At 37.6% G+C, this 19,659-nt stretch overlaps 3 protein-coding genes across 3 annotated transcripts; 1 reads left to right on the top strand and 2 right to left on the bottom strand.

The window, feature by feature from the left end:
- Positions 1-193: 193 nt before the first annotated feature.
- On the bottom strand, positions 194-6,380 carry LOC110069716 (ubiquitin carboxyl-terminal hydrolase 1-like). The gene is made up of 5 exons (XM_020777250.2): positions 5,696-6,380; positions 4,457-4,528; positions 4,215-4,342; positions 2,810-3,373; positions 194-1,874 (listed from the first exon to the last, which is right to left on the bottom strand). Exons 1-5 carry the CDS (start codon positions 6,080-6,082, stop codon positions 953-955), a joined length of 2,073 nt encoding a protein of 690 aa, XP_020632909.2. The 5' UTR covers positions 6,083-6,380; the 3' UTR covers positions 194-952.
- Positions 6,357-15,712, top strand: LOC110069718 (DNA polymerase delta subunit 2-like). The gene is made up of 11 exons (XM_020777254.2): positions 6,357-6,810; positions 9,287-9,417; positions 10,010-10,133; positions 10,286-10,415; positions 11,302-11,407; positions 11,513-11,602; positions 12,349-12,429; positions 12,914-13,071; positions 13,639-13,766; positions 14,601-14,702; positions 14,890-15,712. Exons 1-11 carry the CDS (start codon positions 6,357-6,359, stop codon positions 15,027-15,029), a joined length of 1,644 nt encoding a protein of 547 aa, XP_020632913.2. The 3' UTR covers positions 15,030-15,712.
- LOC110069717 (kelch-like protein 20) lies at positions 15,110-19,346 on the bottom strand. The gene is made up of 3 exons (XM_020777253.2): positions 18,387-19,346; positions 17,388-17,728; positions 15,110-16,867 (listed from the first exon to the last, which is right to left on the bottom strand). Exons 1-3 carry the CDS (start codon positions 19,301-19,303, stop codon positions 16,416-16,418), a joined length of 1,710 nt encoding a protein of 569 aa, XP_020632912.2. The 5' UTR covers positions 19,304-19,346; the 3' UTR covers positions 15,110-16,415.
- Between the last annotated feature and the right edge of the window lie 313 nt (positions 19,347-19,659).

Below are 19,659 nucleotides of genomic sequence, written 5' to 3' on the forward strand. Positions count from 1 at the left end.
TGTACAACTGACAATGGATGATGCCTTATCTGAAACATATTTTCTTCATTAAATAATGAACTTCAAAAGCATCATGTGGTTCATCAAAGTCATATCTTTCTTTGTGCTGCTACGAAGCCTTAATAATAATAATAATAATAATAATAATAATAATAATAATAATAATAATAAAATGCCATCCACAAAAAAAGGATAAAAATTGACAAACTTTATTACTATGTAAAAATTATCACAATACAAAAACAGCAGTAAGATTAAAGATTTTACTATTATGTATATTTATTTGTCAGTATAACTATCATTCAGCTGTTTCTCACTTATTTTCTTTGGAATCTATATCCATGTTATTTATAAGATTTCAATGGTACAAGTTTTAAAAGCATGCATACGTGCATTTCAATGTCTGAATCAATGATTCAATGTGTTAGAAGTAGTTGATACTGCACTTTGTGTAACTCATGAAACAATGGTTGGATCCTGGACAGTCCAGCGATGTAAGTCAAAACAGTTAGATTCTGTAGTGTTGCAGTAAAACCAAGTGATGCGTACCCCTCAAGATTACATTAATGAATGAGTACGTGAATATTGAACCTGCTAATCATTTCAAGAATGCAATAATGAATTGATTATTTGATTATTGAACTCGCTAGTCATTTCAAAAATCAATATTAAATTGATTTTTTTTAACATTAAACCCACTAAGCGTATCCTTGGAATGACTAGTGGGCTCAATTTTCCAATAGTCAATTCATTAATGCATTCTTGAAACAACTAGTGGGTTCAATATTCAAATAATCAATTCATTAATGTAATATTGAGGGGTATGCTTCACTTGGTTTGACTGTAATATGTCAGTGCATACAAAGCCATTCACCATTCAATAATTATAAGTTATGGTATGCTAGTTCCATGTATCAATTCCTTACAAAGTCATTTATCTGCTCGTTCACAATTATACAGTAGATTCACTGGCCCATGGTTCTGCCAATTTGTAAAACAGCAAGTAAGGAGAAGTGAATGATGATTCTGATGATGACAACAGTGTTGAAACATCAGCTTCCTCCAATATTGCAACTTCAGCATCATCAAAATGAATCCACTGGAATGCCTGGGTATCTTGCACACTGCTGTCTGAATCTGGTATTTCCACATCACCAGAATCTGTAGCATTCTGGCCTTTTGTGGCTTGATCTGGTTGCCTTTTGCTATCTTGGAAATTCAATTTGCGTATTGCAGTTTTACTGGATGCAACATCACAATACTGAAAAGTTTGGATCTTATTAAGTGATTTTTCAGTTCCAGTAAAGCTGAAAGTTGGTGTGCTGTGATGCCTCTGTTTTTTAGCTGTAATTTGTAAATCACCTATTTTTTCTTCATCATGGTTTTCTAGTTTGGTCTCCTTTGTTGAATGTTTTCTGGATTTGTGGAAGTATCTTGTGATTCCAGAAATACATGTTGTCTTAGCTTTCTCAGCAGAGCTCTGTGGACTTGCAATCTGATTAGTTTCAGAACATTTGTCATCACTGGAGAAAGTATCGTCATAACTTGAAAAAGACTGTGATTCACCCAGATGAGATGATTCCATGATACTATGCACTTTATGGTGGCCATATTCAGAGCAAGGTGCATGAGTGTTGTCATGGTGAATGGACTGTTTGTTGTTGTTATTAACATCTGCCATGTTGGATTTGGAAACCTTCACATAAGCTTGATAGTGGCCACTGCAGGAGGTCATACCACTGTGCATTACTATACCAAACAAATGGAAAGTTGGATTGGCAGTAGAACTTGAGTTTGAGCACCAGTCCTTGAGTGACAGCTCCATTGGTGTTTGGAGGTTTGAAGTGATCTTGGAGACACTGCCCGATAAAAACCTGCAATTAGAGAAAATGATCAGCAGCTGTTCTAAAGAATCTGATCCAACCAATGGACAGTAGTATATTGTAGATACCCCCTACTGGTTAAATGAACCTGTAGGGGGAACTCATTTTCATATGAATGGTTTTGCATGATGACTCGTTTTGAAACAGACGCAAAAGGCAACTCAGAAATGGCCAACTGGTTGTAACAACATAATGGAGGTATTAGTGGTGTAGTCATAAGTTGGGATTCTACCATAATTATTAAAAAGTTTTTGGTCAGAGTTATTTGCCAGAGTCTCACAGATCAATTATTTGCCTCAGCCTTTGGCTTCAGCAAAGAATTGATCTGCTCGCCACTGGCAAATCATGATATAATTTTTGCTTAACTTTGTCCAGTAATAAATTATTGTTAATTGTCAACTTTGCTATCCTGTCAAAGTAACCAATATATAGTTTTTCCTTACCAAACTTTACTGCCTGAGGCTACAATGAAACCTTTATGATGCATATTGATGCCTGTCAAACTTCCCTAGTGTGGGCTTTAACATTCAACAGTTCTTCTATAAATTACTCAAATCAAGTTATCCTGAAATTGAGTTAGCGGCCACCTTAAATGTTGTTTGTAATCTGTCCTTTCAACTGTGTGGACTTTTCACTTTTCAATTGACTCTTTCAAGGAACATAACCTAATACAGCATTGTAAATTCAGTCCGGCATCTGCTCAATAGTTGCATTATAGAAATTGGCAAAATAAAATTGACTGTAGTGTCCATGTCTGGTTAGCTGAGATGTGCACTGAATATAATGCTAATTTCAGGACCAGACAGACTTAGTACCTGTTTAATAAAGGATGTCTACTAATCAGGGCAAGGCTTAATAGAAATTTCACTGTGCTTCAAAATTGGGTGTAAAAGTCAGTTTTTCATGAAGTAGAACAGAAGACTCACCCTGATAGAGAATTTGCAGTAAACCTCTTGAGGTGGATTGTAAGTATCTTTGGCAACTTGTCAAAGCATGTGGAGATTTCAGCTTCGGTATGAGTGAGACAATTCTCACAGAAATACTTGTTGTCTCCACTCAGATGTTCTACTGTAGCAAACTGCGACAAGGCCCAACCAAGACTTTCGCTATCTTGGCCTTTCTTGGGTGTTGGTGAAAAGGTGTGAGCTTTTTTAGCATCATACACTTTAGGTTCCTTTTTAACTGGCACACTGATGTCTTGGAAGTTTTCAAAACGTCTCTTAGCATCTTCACATGTCAGGCATTTTGTCTGATGCAGAAGCCGTCCATGAAATAATTCTTCCAGTGGACTGCAACCTCGGCTTTTGTTGTTACAAGATAATGTTCTAGCCCACAAGTTTTTATCATTCAGACTTCTGTTATACACTTTTCTAGTATCTTCTACTTTCTTTTTGATCTCATTCTCTGTTTCTCGAAGATTTACAAGCAAACTGCACAGGAATTCTTGGGCATCATGTTGAAGATTGTCTTCAAACATTGGATTTTGTCTCCTGATTAAAGAGTTGCAAGACAAATGAGAAAATAATGGGGATGTGTACATTTACACTAAGACAGCCAAACTCAAAGTGCTTATTTTTCCTGGTAGTACAGTCTGAGAATCTCTGGTATATTTTTACTTGACACCTGATTGATCATTTAGCTACTGCAACTAGAGACTATACCTGGGGAAAAGAAGTGTCAAAGTGATACCTCATAAAATTTCAACATTTTATTGAGGGTAGGAGGGAGACATGTTTAAAATTAAAATCCATTATAAGCCATTAGGTTTTCCCTGTGTACATAGAAACTGAAATATAAGAAGTGTTAGAGGATGACTGGCTGAGTGATGACAGCTGACAGCAATAATTTATTTCTTAAATAGATCAGGTTCATGCCAGTACTTGAAACAAACATTTTTTTCACGTCAATATGTTTCATTCTTATCTGGAGTTGTTAAGAGTTTTTGGATCATGTATACTAAAGGCATCTGCAATCGAGTGTCTCCATTGATACTCAGTCAACACACAATGGACATCTCACTTGACAGTCGGTCAACAGTCAACCAGTTTTGCAGATGCCATCAAGTGTTGATTGATATAATTTATATACATATGAGTCAGTTGACACTCTACCAACTATCAACAAACTGTTGATCAAGTTTCAACCAAGTATCAATCGAGATGTTGATCGAGTATCAATCAAGACTTTGATGGAGTGTTCATTGAAGGTATCGATTGACACTTGACCGGGGATGCCTTTAGTAAAACATGTGATCTGAGTGTTTTGTAATTGATAATATAAGTGGAAAAGATGTGGAATAGTGTTGGGTCATAATTGTCAGAGTAGGCAAACCTGAAGGTTTCCATGAAATTCAGAGGCTTTGCAGCAAGAATCAACTGGTTCCGTCTCTGTATAAGATGCTCGCAATTCTCTTTGTTCTCCTTGTAATCTACTTCCAGGTCTTTCATTTGACTGAAAAGCTAAGCAAGATAACATTGTTTGAGTATACGTTACAATCATGCAGGCTTCATGTTTGATTTGAATGACAGGAAACAAGGATAAAAGAATGGAATTTCAAAAAACCATATTTATACCTCTTTTAGTTCAGAAGTGACTGATTTATGATCCTCATCATCACCATTGCAAAGGTCAGTTTCTTCAGCTGCCTGTTGTAACACAATGACTTGGTAATTGTTTACAAAGAACCCCCATAACATTGTGGGAGGACTGGTGAATAATAATTAGTAACCATATTTACTCACAACACCCCTCTCACAAAATAAGGAAAGAAGTATAGAATGCCACTTTTACAGACTTACCATTTTGTCTTTTTGCTTACAAAGCACATCCTCGGAAATTAAATCACGCTACATGTACATAACATATGCAAATGTAATGTTGTTACTTCCCTTTTCTGCTGGTGTATGACATTTGTAGACTGCGACTTTTTTAAAACTAATATCGTATTCCCATTCTCATTACTGAGAGCTAAGTGTAAACAACCAAACTTGAGTGCTATTATTTATGCAAACCCAAGTGATATTCAGGTTAACCAGGGTGTTTTTTAGGCTAAAAAAGTTATGTAATCTGTGTGCAGTCTGCAAATGTCATTACCTGCCAGATTGTTTTTTATTAGGGTTTGGGGTTAATTGTAACTTCATTTCTACATCCCAGTCACTTCAATCCATCATTATCCCATCCCTTGCGAGTTTCTGTTACTGTTTGTATATCATGCACATGTCATGGATCTCACAAAACTGCAAGTCCTTCACCCCCTCTCTTCCCTCCCCACTCCCCTCCCCCCCCCCCCCCCCCACCCCACACACACACACGCACCCACAAAGCGGAGGGCTACACTCCTGGGGGACGGGGGCAACTCCCTTTTATGGGCTATATGGGTATGTGTCGCCCCAAAGGCTAGGGTTTTCAGCCATTTTGGTAATAAAGATAGTATCAATTTTGGCATTTTGGTCACAAATGATCATAAATAGGATATGGTTTTTGCACTCTAGTCTTGAACTGGGTATGTTTGTTTTTAGAGGAAGCTACTTTTTCAGCTCATAAATAGGGTAGCAAAATCGCAGATTTTGGTCATGAATAGCCACACACGCCTACCCAATTTTTCTGGGAGTACCCCCCCCCCCCCCCTCCGGAATACACTTTACCAGTAAGATCTTCGTAAATGATACATAACCGAGAGAGACAAGAAAAAGAGGGTAGGAAGAATTGTTGAGCTTCGGATCACTAGCAGTAAGGCTTAAATCAGTTTTACATGTACATTACAAAAGGTGATTTGGAACGAAAAAGTCATCGTTACCACTGAATTAGCTTACCTGTCTATCTCTCTCTGTTTCTGCTGGATGTGTATTTGCAACAGTGGGACACAAATCTCTGATGAGTGAATCGGTTTCAATGACAGACTCCATTAGTCCTGGGCAATGGCGCAGGACTTGCAATACTGCATTTGCGAAGCAGATATTTCCATGATTCTTTAGTCCTGCATAAGGCGGTGGTGGAATTGGAGGCTCAAAAATGTCATCATCACTCGTGTTTTGAGTTGCTGCCGGACTGAATATAGGGAACAGTTTTCCCCTCTTTTCGCTCTCTCCGACGCTCGCCGATTTCTTTTTACTCGTGAGTTTCAAAGAGAACTTGGTTCGTTTACGAGGCGGACTTCTCGGACTTGAGGGCGGTGAATCTACCAGAGAGACCGATGGCATCTTTCGTCTTTAACCTCTATGTTATCACCACAACGTCCATTTATACATGATTCAGTAGTTCATTGGAAAATGTCTGCTGTAGATTAGTGGTTCATTTCATTTCCCCGCCATTTTTTCTGAATCAATTGATGTCCAGTCCGGCCCGCCACCAAAGTATCAAAGAGAGGGAACTGGGTCCGAAAGTTGCTTTCTTTGGCTTTCTTTCTAAACTGTCTGGAAATGTTACTGAGGGCAAACTTTGAGCAAATAAAAGAGAAAACACAATTTTGCCTTAATGGATTACAATTTTAGTTCCATTTTGCCATTGACTTTGGAAATTTGCATACAAACCTGGAAGTGCCCGCTTGTCTTTAAGGCAGCGGTGTTGCTATTGAAATTGGCGCGAAAAGGGACGCAAAGTTACCCGGGAAAAAGAAAATGGCGATTGTTTCTTGGTAGTTCAAGTGTTTTCATCTTTTTACAGCTGGGCAGATTAAAAATGTTCAGTGCACAAGAATTGGATCTAAAGACTACCCAGCTAAAAGCCGAAGTGCTACTGTCAGAGCCCTCAACTCACGAAGGTCTTGAAGACGAAGAGAGGATTGAAAGAGCAACTTGTTCATATTCAAATGAATCAGAACGCTTCTTGCTCCAAGAGAGAAATTTTTCACGACAGTATGCACAGATATATTCAGTCCGTATCATGGCAATGAGAAAGAAGCTAGCTGCAGCTGCCAGAAGGAAATGGGGTATGTAAAAGTTTGACTTTAGTATGAACACCTAACCCTAACCCTAACCCTAAAACCAATAAATGTAGATGTAAGCATATATGTGATTGACCATAATTAATATTCCGCAGAACTTTGCACCGAAATGAATCGGACACAAACCAATAAGCTTAATTCTTAATTAGCTTTTATTCGATATTACACCTTAAACTTGTGAGTCTCCATCATGCCTGTCTGAACATAAGGGTGCACAATTTCAACTTCAGCGTGTAAATTATTTTTTTTTACGATAACTGCAGAAATTCTTGCACGCTCATTGGCTAATTCTCATTGTCAGTAAGCGGACAGACACATGAATTTATAATATTTATGCAATGCAGCAACAAGCGAGAGCAGACATTTTGACAATTTGATATCTTAAAAAACAAATTGACATCAGTTTTTAATACGTCCGTCCTGTTATTGACAATGAATTTCATCATAACATTGTCAGAGTAGCCTGCAGATCTACTCAGCTATCACCTTGAGGAAGCACAGCAATTTTGACAATGTTATGATGAAATTCATGATCAATAACAGAACAGACGCATGAAAAACTAACATCAATTTGTTAAGTTTCCCTTTACTATTCACAACATAAAACATAAAACCTTTATTGTAACAGCATAAGAATTAAAACTACAAAGCCTGTCGGGTGGTGTAAACTACTGAATTAAAATATCAAAATATATACATGTAAGTACTTAATACAGAGCTAAGATCAAAGTATCAATCTAGGCTTAAAATATTAAAATAAGTGTCTAAAAATACAACTAAGTTATTCGTTTCTTTCACTTGTTTTTTTTTCCCTTCTTTTTATGAAGCAGTGATAAGATTTTTATCAATGAGAAACTTTAACATTAAGCAACAATTTTGTTTACTTGAAATTCTAAGAAATTGTTCCTGATAAAACTAAGATAACTGCTTAAAACAGCATCCAGCTTTCCTAAATCCTCAAATTATTCCAAATTTGGCGATATTTCTGAAACAGCATTTGTTAGATTTGTCAGGCTATCTGTGATAATATATATTATGTTATTTGCCAGCTGGGAAGTCCGTATAGTGAAAAATTCTGACCAAGGTCTTGAAAATGCTGCCCAAGGCTACAGGCTGCGGGCAGCATCTTCAAGACAGAGGCCACAGTTTTTCACTATACGGACGGACCCTAAGCTGGCAAATAACATGTTTATTTCCTGTAGTAAATTGGTTTTACAGATTGCAAGTGGGTTTGTTTACACAACTTTGTACATTGAATTGGCTTCTGCACCATCTACCAACGATATTTCGTAATAAATCTTCATAAGGAGCGAGTAACTCAGATACTAGACAAAGAAAGATGTATTAAAGAACAGATATTTTTCGAACTTTTTCTATATTAGTTGCATTTATTTCACCACTTAAGTTCTCCAAAATTGTTTTTCCAAGGTGAACTTTCGTGCAAAGTGAAGTTTTACTACAAAAACAATTTCTGTCAGTCACTTGAAATCAGACTTTTCTACCGTAAATTGAATGGCAGAAAAGGAGGAGATTCGTTATGTGTAAATTCCACAGAAATCCTCCTAAATACAGCAATGATCAGAGGTAAAGTCGACTGAAATTGACTAAAATTTTACGGTGAGAGAAACACAGGATTATGCTCCATCACAGTGCCAAGCTACAAACAACCAAGCAAACTCATAACTTCCAAACACTCAATTGAATTTACTTACAGTGACTTTCCTTGCCATTTTAAAGTGAACAGAGATAAACTTGCATTGACTAATTGTCGATGGAGGTGTAAAAAAGGCAAAAGATTGATGATTACCGCTAACTTTTAGGAGCAAAATTTAGGTGCTGTAATCGCTACAGTGGGGAAAAAAATCCGGCCTGTGGGCCGTATCATAAAAAGCTAGACCGGTCATGAGTGCGTGATTAGCCAATCAAATTTGAGGATTTTGGGTTCCGGCCCGCTCAGGTGCTTGAGAAAGAAATAATATGTCATATTTACACAACTAAGTTATTCCTTTCTTCTACTTGTTTTTTAGTACTTATTAATATTGGATTTTTTTATTTTTTTAAATATCCCATTGTGTCATTTTTGTTCAGATTTTTACAGTTGTGTGTGATATCTCATGATTTTTATTGACTTAACTAAGTGTAGATGTAGATTTCAGAGGGTGCTTGTCAAGTTTCTGTTTTTTCCAGTCTGTGATCATGGCTTTTTTCCTAAACATTTTCAGTGATATAATTAATCTCTTATTAACCAAGCTTGCTTGGGACCATACTGGGAGACTATCAGCCTTAGATCTTTTGTATATGGACCTTGCTGCGCTTGGTCGGTACTGTCAAGATGTTTGGCCGATATTCTCCACCCTCCACCCAGTATGGCCCTCATTCCTGATTAACAAGATATATGTAGTTTTATGACTTTGTGACCGCACAGTGTTAGAATATTTCTCCAACAACTTCTCTTTTTCAGGTGGTAGAGAGAGCAAGTTTGAACTAAAGAAACTATCTGATGTAAAAATAGATGAAAAGTGCTTTGTGATAGGAACATTATTCAAGAAAATGGAACTGAAGCCTAGTATTTTAAAAGAGATAAGTGAGGAGGTATGATTGATTTGAGAACAAGACTTTGGGAAATCCTAGGTACCATGAATCTTTCTGCTTACTTGTACTCTTTCAAACATTTAACCATTTCATGTTTAGTTGATTTGGTGGGATTTAGCATTAAAAATCTCTTAAATAACGGAAAAAATGGGTAAGTGAAGTAGGAAAAATAAATATTGCTAGTAGTTCAATGAAATACATTACGGATATACTGTATATCTGTAATTGTAATTGTCATCATCATCACAGATAAATCACTGACTGTAGCCTGCTCACTAGAAATTGCTATCCAAGCAGTGGGTGTATAAAGGATTCTTTCTGATACTCATGGATAGAATTTGCATCTTTGGCTGGAAATAATCAGCCAGGGAACAGTAGGAATGGTGTAAATCAATCTGAATTCCTAAACTAAAATAGACTGGTATAAATTTAAAAATCCATAATCATTGTGTAAACTATAATTCATGTTCATCATATTCAAATCATCATAGTCTCTGTTGTTTGAGATCAACTGTATTTCAAAACGTTTCCTAATCAGAAAATATAATTTGTCGTCTTAATGAAGTCATCATGGAAAATGCTTTGTTGACAGCATAACTTGATGCCACAACCATCCAGAGTGAAGTATACTGAAGACAGTGATGAACTTGTCATAGAGGATGAAACAGAGAGAGTCACTCTCACTGGTAACATTCCAGTTGGAACATCTGTAACAGGTATCTTCTGAACATGTCTACTTCACACAAGGAAGTGTTGATCAATGCAGAAAGAAAAACTTGTTAGGTCTCTATACAAGGATGCAGTAACCATCAACGGATTACATCTTAAATAACTGCTGATCTTTTTTGTGGTATTTTATCTATTTTAGGAAGTATAGTAGCCCTGTGTGGCCACACAATTGACAGTGGTAAATTCTATGTTGAAGAGCATTGTTTTAGTGGCCTTCCATACCAAACTGCACCAAACCTGGATCAATGCTTATCCAATGGTGAAGACAGGTGAGAATCTCTCGCAGTGTGATAGTTATATCTTTCATATGTTCAATAGTTATCTTTAACCCATTGACTCCAGCTTTTTGGCAAGAACACATTCATACACCTTGGGCTGACACCTTGTTGTGGTGGTGGAGCTTGTGTGTCTCAATGACCCAGAGAGCTGTGCTGGCGGGGACTTTGGTCCCTGGCAGGTCTAACCATGCCGAATCGGTTGAAGGGTAGAGGCCAGACGAAGAACAGCCTCTGGTCCTCCAGGCTGGGGGTTGGGCAGCAGGCCGATAACCCGCTCCTGGAAAAAGAAACATATTACGGAAACCGAAACTAGAATTACCACTGCGCCCTATCGGGAAGCAGGGGTACAAGATGCTAACACCCGGTTGGAGCAACGTGCGAAGCAGAGAATGACGCATAAACCGCCGATAAAATTGCTGTCGCCAAAAGGGTGTGTGAAGATCGGGCAATGGAATGTAAGGACATTTTTGGATATTTTCAGCTTGGATATGAGCCAAATTAGCTTTAATTTGCTCAAAAAGGCATTTGCAACATGGCAGCATGTCTTTCTTTCCACTGCCTTTGCATTTAGGACATTTTTGCTCCGGCACATGCAGTAATCAAAATTTCAAGTATTTGGTCTTAATAAATGGGTTAAGTAGAGAAAATGAGATATATTTCAGTGAATGCTTTTAGATATACATCTGGGAAATATTTGAAGAAGGTACACTAAGAAAAATAAAACTATAAATTAAGATACCTTATATGTATAGGATCGAGCAGAATTAAATTGAAATACTAGCTGGACTACAGAAAGATCCTGCTCCCTTGATCTTGTTTATTTGGTAAGAAAAGTAACAAAGGACACAGGTCAAACTGCCCTGTCATTTTTCATTAGGTATGTGGCACTCATTTGTGGTCTTGGCTTTGGTAATGAAAGTCAGGATTTGCTCAGCCTTCAGATGTTTTCTGATTTGGTGACAGGAGAGCTTGGAAGTCTCCAGGTTAGATTCTTTTCAATCTTGTCAGGCATCTGGGCCGGAATGGTAGATGAATACTTTTTGACATGTCAACATCCTCTATTGACAAGACAATTATTAATTTTTTAGGATCAGGAATCTTGTGCCAAGATATGCCGTGTAATTATTGCTGGTAACTCTTTGAGCCAGTGCACACAGACTAAAGACAGTGAAACAAAGGTAATTAATCAATACACGTTTAGCCAACGGAACAATTTTATGGTAGAGCTGAAACTGTTGCTTTTTACCATTCAATAAATCAGGCTATCAGTGAATTAGGTTTAATTAGTTTGCTTGTGCTAATATCTACAAATAATAGTAAAATACAGACAGGACAAAATACCAAAGGAGTAGTAATAACTCTTGCAAGTTATAACACTACGTAGATTGGGAAGGCATGGCCACCTCTGAACAGGTTTGTATCACTGTCTACAGCTTTTTAATGTGGACATTGAGTCACAATTAGATTTGAAAGTATAATTATAGTGATAATAAGCATAATTTTAGCACCCAAATATGTTACTGTAAACCTATGCATAGTATTTCTTCTTTGATTGCAAATCAAACCTCTAAATCATTTCCCTCACATTACAAACAATGAATGAAACGAGATGTACATTTGGGCCAAAAATTACATTTAATATGTAAAACATTGTCAAAGACCCCAATGGGCAGGGGGGAGGGTAAAATAATACAACAAAGAGGCTAGCAAGAGCGATTGCACGAGGCGAAAGCTGACAATAGAATCACACAGAACAAGAGGAAACCTGAATGGAGGTAAGCCTAATGACACAATCAATAATTAACCAATAGTATTTAGGCTGGAATGGTTTTTAGGGACTGAACATAGCCAAAGGGAATATAACTCAGATGGGGTCTTCAGCACTCAGTAATTGCAGTTCAAAACATAGCCTTTTACTTCACAGGCAAAGTATCTGACAAGAAATGCAGTGGCTGGGAGTGTGGAAGCTATTAAGAATCTGGATGCCTTTGTGCTGCAACTTGCTGTAAGTCATGAGGATTGATGACCAATATTTAACAATTATTCACCATAGTGGAGGTAAATATCCATCACTTTCACCAACACTGAGGTGAATAATTGTTTCAGTATATACCACACAAGCTGAATAATTAGTGGACCAAAACGCTATTTTATGTGTGACAAGCGGTCGGAAATTTCAAAATTTTTCGCACCAGCTGCTAGGAGGTGAATGGTACTTGCTAATCACCTCCAAGTTAACCAATCAGAGTGTGCGAAAAGCACTATTTACTTGTGTGGTATATACTAATGAAAATTATTCTCATGTCTCATCTTCAGAACCTTCACATTTTTGTTTGTTTGTTTTTTTTTTTGCTTTTTACAAAATGGTTACTGCAATCCCTAAGCACTATTTTCTCAAAAGACTAATTTGCACCTTCAGGTTGGCTAAATTTGATACTCTCTGTTCAATCTTGTGAAAATAAATTATGTAATTGTTTTTTCCTTGACAGGCATGTGTTCCAGTGGAAATAATGCCAGGGGAGTTTGATCCAGCCAATCATGCAATGCCGCAGCAGCCCCTTCATCCCTGTATGTTTCCCCAAGCAGCTGCATATCCCACATTCCAGAGTGTCACCAACCCATACGAGGCTCTAATTGGTGGTGTAAGGTAACATGTACCTTAAGACCTGGTTTTCAGTACCACATTAAAGCACAAGTACAAGCATAACAGTAGTGACGACACACACAACACAAGCATAAGCATATCAAGCATGAGCAGAAGCAGAACAAAAATCTTTGCTCTTCTTGGACCTGTCCTTTTGCGTGTCAAGTGAAAATGCGCTGCTGTAGACATAAGCACAAGTAAAATCATCATCCACCATCTTGTTTTACCACATGTATATCAAGGAGGACGGTATAGAACTGAAAATAAGGCAATTATCCATTCTGGGCATGCGTATATCCTTATGCTTTTGTTATGGGTATCCTCACTACACTTGTGCGATATGCATGTGCTTACATCCTAGTGAATTAATTTAGTACACAAATATCTATTGGTTGAGATCTAGGCAGAAAAAAATTTATGCAGTAATAGAGAAGTATCTCATCAAAAAATGTGTACTGTTACTGTTTTGCTATGATAATAGATTGATACTTTGTAGACTTCTGGTAATGATGGTTGTTAAAAACATTTGCGAGTGTTGTAATGAGTACTTTGTACACTGCTTGATTCTAGGATTCTTGGAACTGCAGGACAGAACATTAATGACATCTACAAAGTCTCAAGCTTTGAGGATTGTTTAGAGATTCTCGAACACACCATGAAGTGGGGTCACATAGCACCCACAGCTCCAGACACTCTAGGTACAATTCTCTTTTAGATGTCATGATCATGTTCTGTGTAATTGTGTGTTCTATAAATGTATTGTAGGGTATCAATAAGTTCCCAGGAGTGGGGAGTAACTTATTACATGTATAATATTCTTGTTTAGAAGTTTATTATACAAGTAAAAAGAGTAAAATGGTCCAAAGGGTGATTGCCAGAGGGGAAAATGTGAGAAATGGGCTAGGTTTATGGACATATTATAATAATCTCCATAATTTTCAGCAGAAAAGAAAAATACATATCTTGAATTACATCAAATTATGTTACATGGCATTTAATTAATGTAAGGTTTATATCACTAAACCATACCACCCATGGCCCAGCTCTTCAAATAATGGTTAAGTCAACCTTGGGTTAGAGGCAATCCTAGACAAGAGATACAGTGAAAAGCAACCTTGTTATTTTGCCTCAATTTTAGTGAGATAACCCAAGTCACGAGGTGGGTTAAATTTAACCTGCTGTTATCTGAGGTTAGTGTTAACTTACCCTCAAACAACAGAACTAACTTGCAGATAAAATTTAACTGGAGGTTAAGTCAATTTAATCTGATGTTAGATTTAACCCCCTTTAAACAATTAGGTCCAAGAGTATAAATGAGTGCCAATCACATACTAGGACAACTTTACAAAATGCTTGGGAGGTAACCTGGGGAAGGACTGACATCCTACCCAAGAGATTAAAAATGCTTTTTATACTGCGATAAGCTTGGGTCTGGTTGTGTACTTGTTTGGTAAAGTGTGACTTTGCTTTTTTGGCAGGGACGCAACTTGTTCCTATAGTGTTTTAACTTCTGTTGTGGATGTTGTTTTCAGGCTGTTATCCATACTATGACAAGGATCCCTTTATTTTAGAGAAGTGTCCACATGTGTACTTTGTTGGCAATCAACCAAAGTATGGGAGCAAAGTTCTTCATGGTAAACTCACTGATGTTTTGTTATAGAATAAGCCAAATTAGTCAATGAACTCACAACACCAACTGAACGTGTGATTCATTATAACCATCTTGTAACGCATGCTGCCTGGAATATCTGTTTTTGCTTGTTTTGGACCTAGTCATCCTCTTGATATTACATGCTCAAGTATTCTGTCTTGCTTTTTCAGGAGAAAATGGCCAAAAAATACTGTTAGTGACAATTCCTGACTTCTCCAGTTCAAAGACCTGTGTGATGCTAAATCTACAATCACTCACATGTCATCCAGTGAACTTCTCTGCTTCTGTATCAATGCAGATGGAAATGTAACTGTGTGGATCTATAAGCCTGAGAGAGTTAACTCTTTATGTGTACTGATACCACATTGACAAGGAAAGAGCAAAGCAACCAAGGATTTCACAGTACTTTAGTTTGTTAACCATGAATACTACTGGACAGAGTCCACTGTTATTGAAAAATATAAAATCAGTCAAAATTCAGCATTGCCTAACCTACATTGTGCATACTATGCAAATAGTCAGCTATGTAGACACCTTGTAAGACCCAAGATATTATATATATGCTTACACTATTTGTAGCATTTTCCAGCAGTTGCGTGACAACTGACTATGCACGTCAAATTTACAAACTAAATCATTAAGAAACATCAAATAGCAGAAACTAAAATTTGGTTCCTTAATGATGGAGTGTTTGAACCCAACAAACAGTCTGATGTTAACAAATTTGCTTTGAACATTGTAAAAAATCTAACAGCTTTATCTTTTTGTGTAAGCTTTGAAATAATATTTAGTTCCTGATAATATGAGCCTGATGTAATATTATGTCTGAGTCCTAGAAGAAAAGAGTTGTAACTTAATATCTAAACTGTAGGAAGTTGACCAATACATTCCTTTTTAATACAGCATCTCGAAAGGATGGTTGTCAGCACTACCAAAAGGTGCATCCATGGATAAAAAGCTTCATTACAACTCATTCAAGTTTGCCAAATTGAACATTGTCTTGTCTTAAAATGTACAAAATTTTTGTTGAATGAACTAGAAAATTGGCCTGTCTTGCATACCCTATACTGTCAACAAGAGCTTGTCAGATTTCTGAATTGAAACCCACTGAACACCAGTTACATCACTACAATGTTAATGGCATCAAATCACTGCATAGAGTCCACTTTACAAGGACCTTTCGTTAAAAAAAAAGTCTTAAAGATGATTTCCAGTCCATACAGCACAGTCTCAGCACCTTAATGTTTATGAACATTATAAGTCCCACTTGATGGAATGCGAATTAATGTTATTCGTTACCAACCACATACCTTATCTTTCAACAGCTTCATTGATTTTTACAGCTGCAAAGTTGTTTCATCAAGTGATATGAGAAAAAACGAAGCATAATGCTTTGCATTCATAATGGCAGTTTACATGAAACTTTGAATTCACTTCATGTAAGTAGTTGCAAAATGTTTACATTTTGTGATGTCTTTCATGAAACAAAACAAAAAACCTAAGAAATCTCTCGAGAGTGCACAGTACGGACTGGAAATCATCTCTAAACTCTTGCAAATTAGCAGAAGAAAGAAATCTTGTCTATTGCCATCCAAATATATCTTCAACCAACCTATCATGTTTTGTTGAAGGAAGCCCGATTTCTATTCAACCTGTCTCATCAAAATTTGTGGTAGTTATTTGAAAAGCTGTTTCATTAAGTGGTGGCATGAAGAACTGCTACTCCTGCTGCAGCCCGACACCTTGTCATGGGAATAACATCTTCCCATTCGTCAGTTCTTGGATCGTATGCCTCTACTGTGTTAAGATATGACGGTCCATCAATTCCACCAACAGCATAAACCCAACAGCCGTATGTCATCACACAAACGCCATCACGACAAGAATTAAGTGAAGCAGCTTCAGTCCATACATTCATGCGAGGTTCAAACATTTCAACAATCTCAAGCCTTGAGGCACCATCAAAACCACCTATGGCATAGATGCGACCATCTAATGCTGCAGCACCAATCCCTGCCCTGGGCCGGCTCATGGGAGGTAAAAGAGTCCATCTGTTTGTATGAGGATCATAGCATTCAATTGAATTGAGGAATGAAACTCCATCATTCCCACCAATTACAAAGATGCGATCTCCAAGCTCTGCCACACCTGTGTAGAAAGAGACCAGTGAGACATGAATTGTCTGTTAAAATCCGTCTGAAACTTGACAAATTTCTTGTCCTTACCAAGCACACTTTAATTTGTTTTTTCAATATTTAAGGTCTGATTTAGGTTATCTTATTGCTTGAAGATATTTTTAATTGACTGGATCCAGAGTTTTTGTAATAATTATCATGCTGACAGAAAAGAGTACTCAAGTGCTCAACAAGTCATTGTTTGATTTGAAAAGAAACTGAAATTCTTTGAGTGTTGCAGAACTAATGTGCCAAAAAAATTGCCATTGCTTCCCCATCTTATTAAGCTGATTAAGGTATGATTACACTTCACTTCAACATAAATGAGTTTATTTTTGTGTTTTCTCCTTGCATCTCCTGCTACATACGTTTTTCATGTTCATAAATTATCAATCAGACACAATGATTTGACCTTTTTCTGGTCATTATCAACATACTGTAACATGACAACATCTGGACAAAAGCCAACCCTTGTATTACTAACACTCACATACCAGGGAAACTGCGGGTAATATTTGTAGGTGCAACAAGACTCCACACATCAACCAGAGGGTCATATCTTTCAACAGTTTTTAGGCATGATCTACCATCATAGCCGCCCATTGCATACATTGCTTCACCAAGTACCCCGACTCCAACACCTGAACGACTTGTGTTGAGTGACTTGACATACATCCAGTGGTTTGCCTCTGGTGAAAAGCACTCTACCGTGCTCAAACGTGAATAGCCATCTGAACCTCCAACAGCATAGAGCCGACCTCCTAAACTTCCAGTGCCAAGCTGTTGTCTTGGCACATTAAGTGAGGGTGCTTGCTGCCAAATGTTACTTTGTAAGCTGATGACAAGGGCAAAACATTACAAGAAGAATGTCACATAAGAGCCATACCTGTGGTTATTAAGGATTTGTGTCCGGCCAAAATTATTTTAAAAAATTGACAATTTTTGCTATCACTCATCTCAGGCAAAACACAACTTCCACCCTGTTCTCGTTAAACTTGAAAGGGATCGACTCATTCATTAACCAGCCCACGCATATGTAAAATTTGATAACATGCATCCGTTTTAGCAAGGCTCATCCATGCATAATGTTTTTGTTGGACGGAAAATCACTCCCTACCCACAGAATTCCAGACAAAAAAAAACTGTTGTTTCAGGAGTAAAGTAGGCCATATTTCACCAAGAAAGAACCCCTCGGGCTAACAAAATTCACAACGAAAGATATTGATCAACAAATTTTTTTCCACCAGAGACAATTTTTGTATCCAAATAGTTTGATGACTAATTCCGCTCCTTGTATTTTGATACCAGAGTTAATGGGATTCCCAAACTGAACTACGGGAAACAAAAACAGAGCTCGTGAAATAAATTTGAGCACATACGCACAAAGTGAAATAGGATAGCGGAGTAAAAAAAATGTTACCTGAATATCAGGTGAGTGTCAACTGTAAACATACAAGGAAAGTTGGTAGATGTCAACAACTGAGATTACAAACCTGTAGCACTCTACTGTATTTGAAATAGTTTCTCCAGCTTCTTTACCGCCAACAGCGTATAATGTACCCATCATAGATTTTCTCGGTTTCATTCGATCAGTGCGAAACAGCGCTCGCTGTTCGGGTACAAGATGATAGTTTTTCGCCTCATCCAGCAAATCTCTGCACGCCAAATTCGATCGTATTAAATTGTCCGCATCAACTCGGTTCAGGAGATAGTGCTTAGAAATCAACGGCATTCGGACAAATCGTATCAGACTTGGAAGCTGTTTGGCTCGATTGTTTAAGTCATGTTTCACCCAAGACATCACGGCTTCGTAAACTTCTTCTTCAGCGATGATGTTCAAGTCGTCGCTTGAAATCACTTTTATCAATAATTCGCAAGGCAACAAAGCATATTCCTCTGACTTCATTACTTCTCTAAAGTTCTCAAGCACAAAATTGTCCACAACTTCAAGAAAATTTGTGCAACCATGCGCTTCGGTAAACTTCCTTATTCCCAAGCAATTAGAAGGGTCTAGTTGAGTTTCTAAGAATTGACAGCATATATCTCGCACTTCGTGAAATTGTACTAAACAAGCGGTGGCCAGTATGGACTGTACATTTTCAACGTTAACATCAACCTTTCCCGTGTAAGCGAATTCCACTAGAATTTGTACTACAGTAGCGTCTATGTCTTTCATAGTGATAACTTTCTGTCGGCTTTCTGCTAAGTCGCTCGTAAACATGGCGTAGAAGTACGAACTACACGCTGCCAAGACGGCCCTGTGAGTAGGAATGTGTTCGTCTCCAATTTTAAGAACGACATCACATAGCTTAAGGCAGTCTTTGCGATGTTTGTTCATAACTTCCAGTACTCGACCACTGTGTGAAGTCGAATAAGGCGAGTGAAGTTCTCTCCCTCCTTCCACCTCCATGATATATTTTTTGCTGTTGGGTGAATGTTGTCCAACCTCGTTCCCAGGGTCTCTCGAACGAGGTATTTCGGAAACTTCCGAAACTTCAGTCATGGACAGAAGTGTTGACACATTTGAGCAAAACAAACGCTTTCTACCGGCATCCTTCCGTAATTGAAAAAAAACCTTTTCTGTCGATAACCAAACCCCCCTCTCCCCCTTTTCAATGTTGAAAAATGCTCCGTGGGCACTGTCACATGGTTACAACATTGTAAAGGGGAGAGGGTGTCGAAATGTGAATATCGGAGATTGAAAAACTCACGCGTTCAACGAAACAGTGTTTTTGCGGGGAGTGTCTCAACTACTTTTGTCCATGA

This window comes from Orbicella faveolata, unplaced genomic scaffold (assembly GCF_042242905.1).
Source record: "Orbicella faveolata isolate gen_17 unplaced genomic scaffold, um_ofav_v1 contig_2, whole genome shotgun sequence".
NCBI lineage: Eukaryota > Metazoa > Cnidaria > Anthozoa > Scleractinia > Merulinidae > Orbicella > Orbicella faveolata.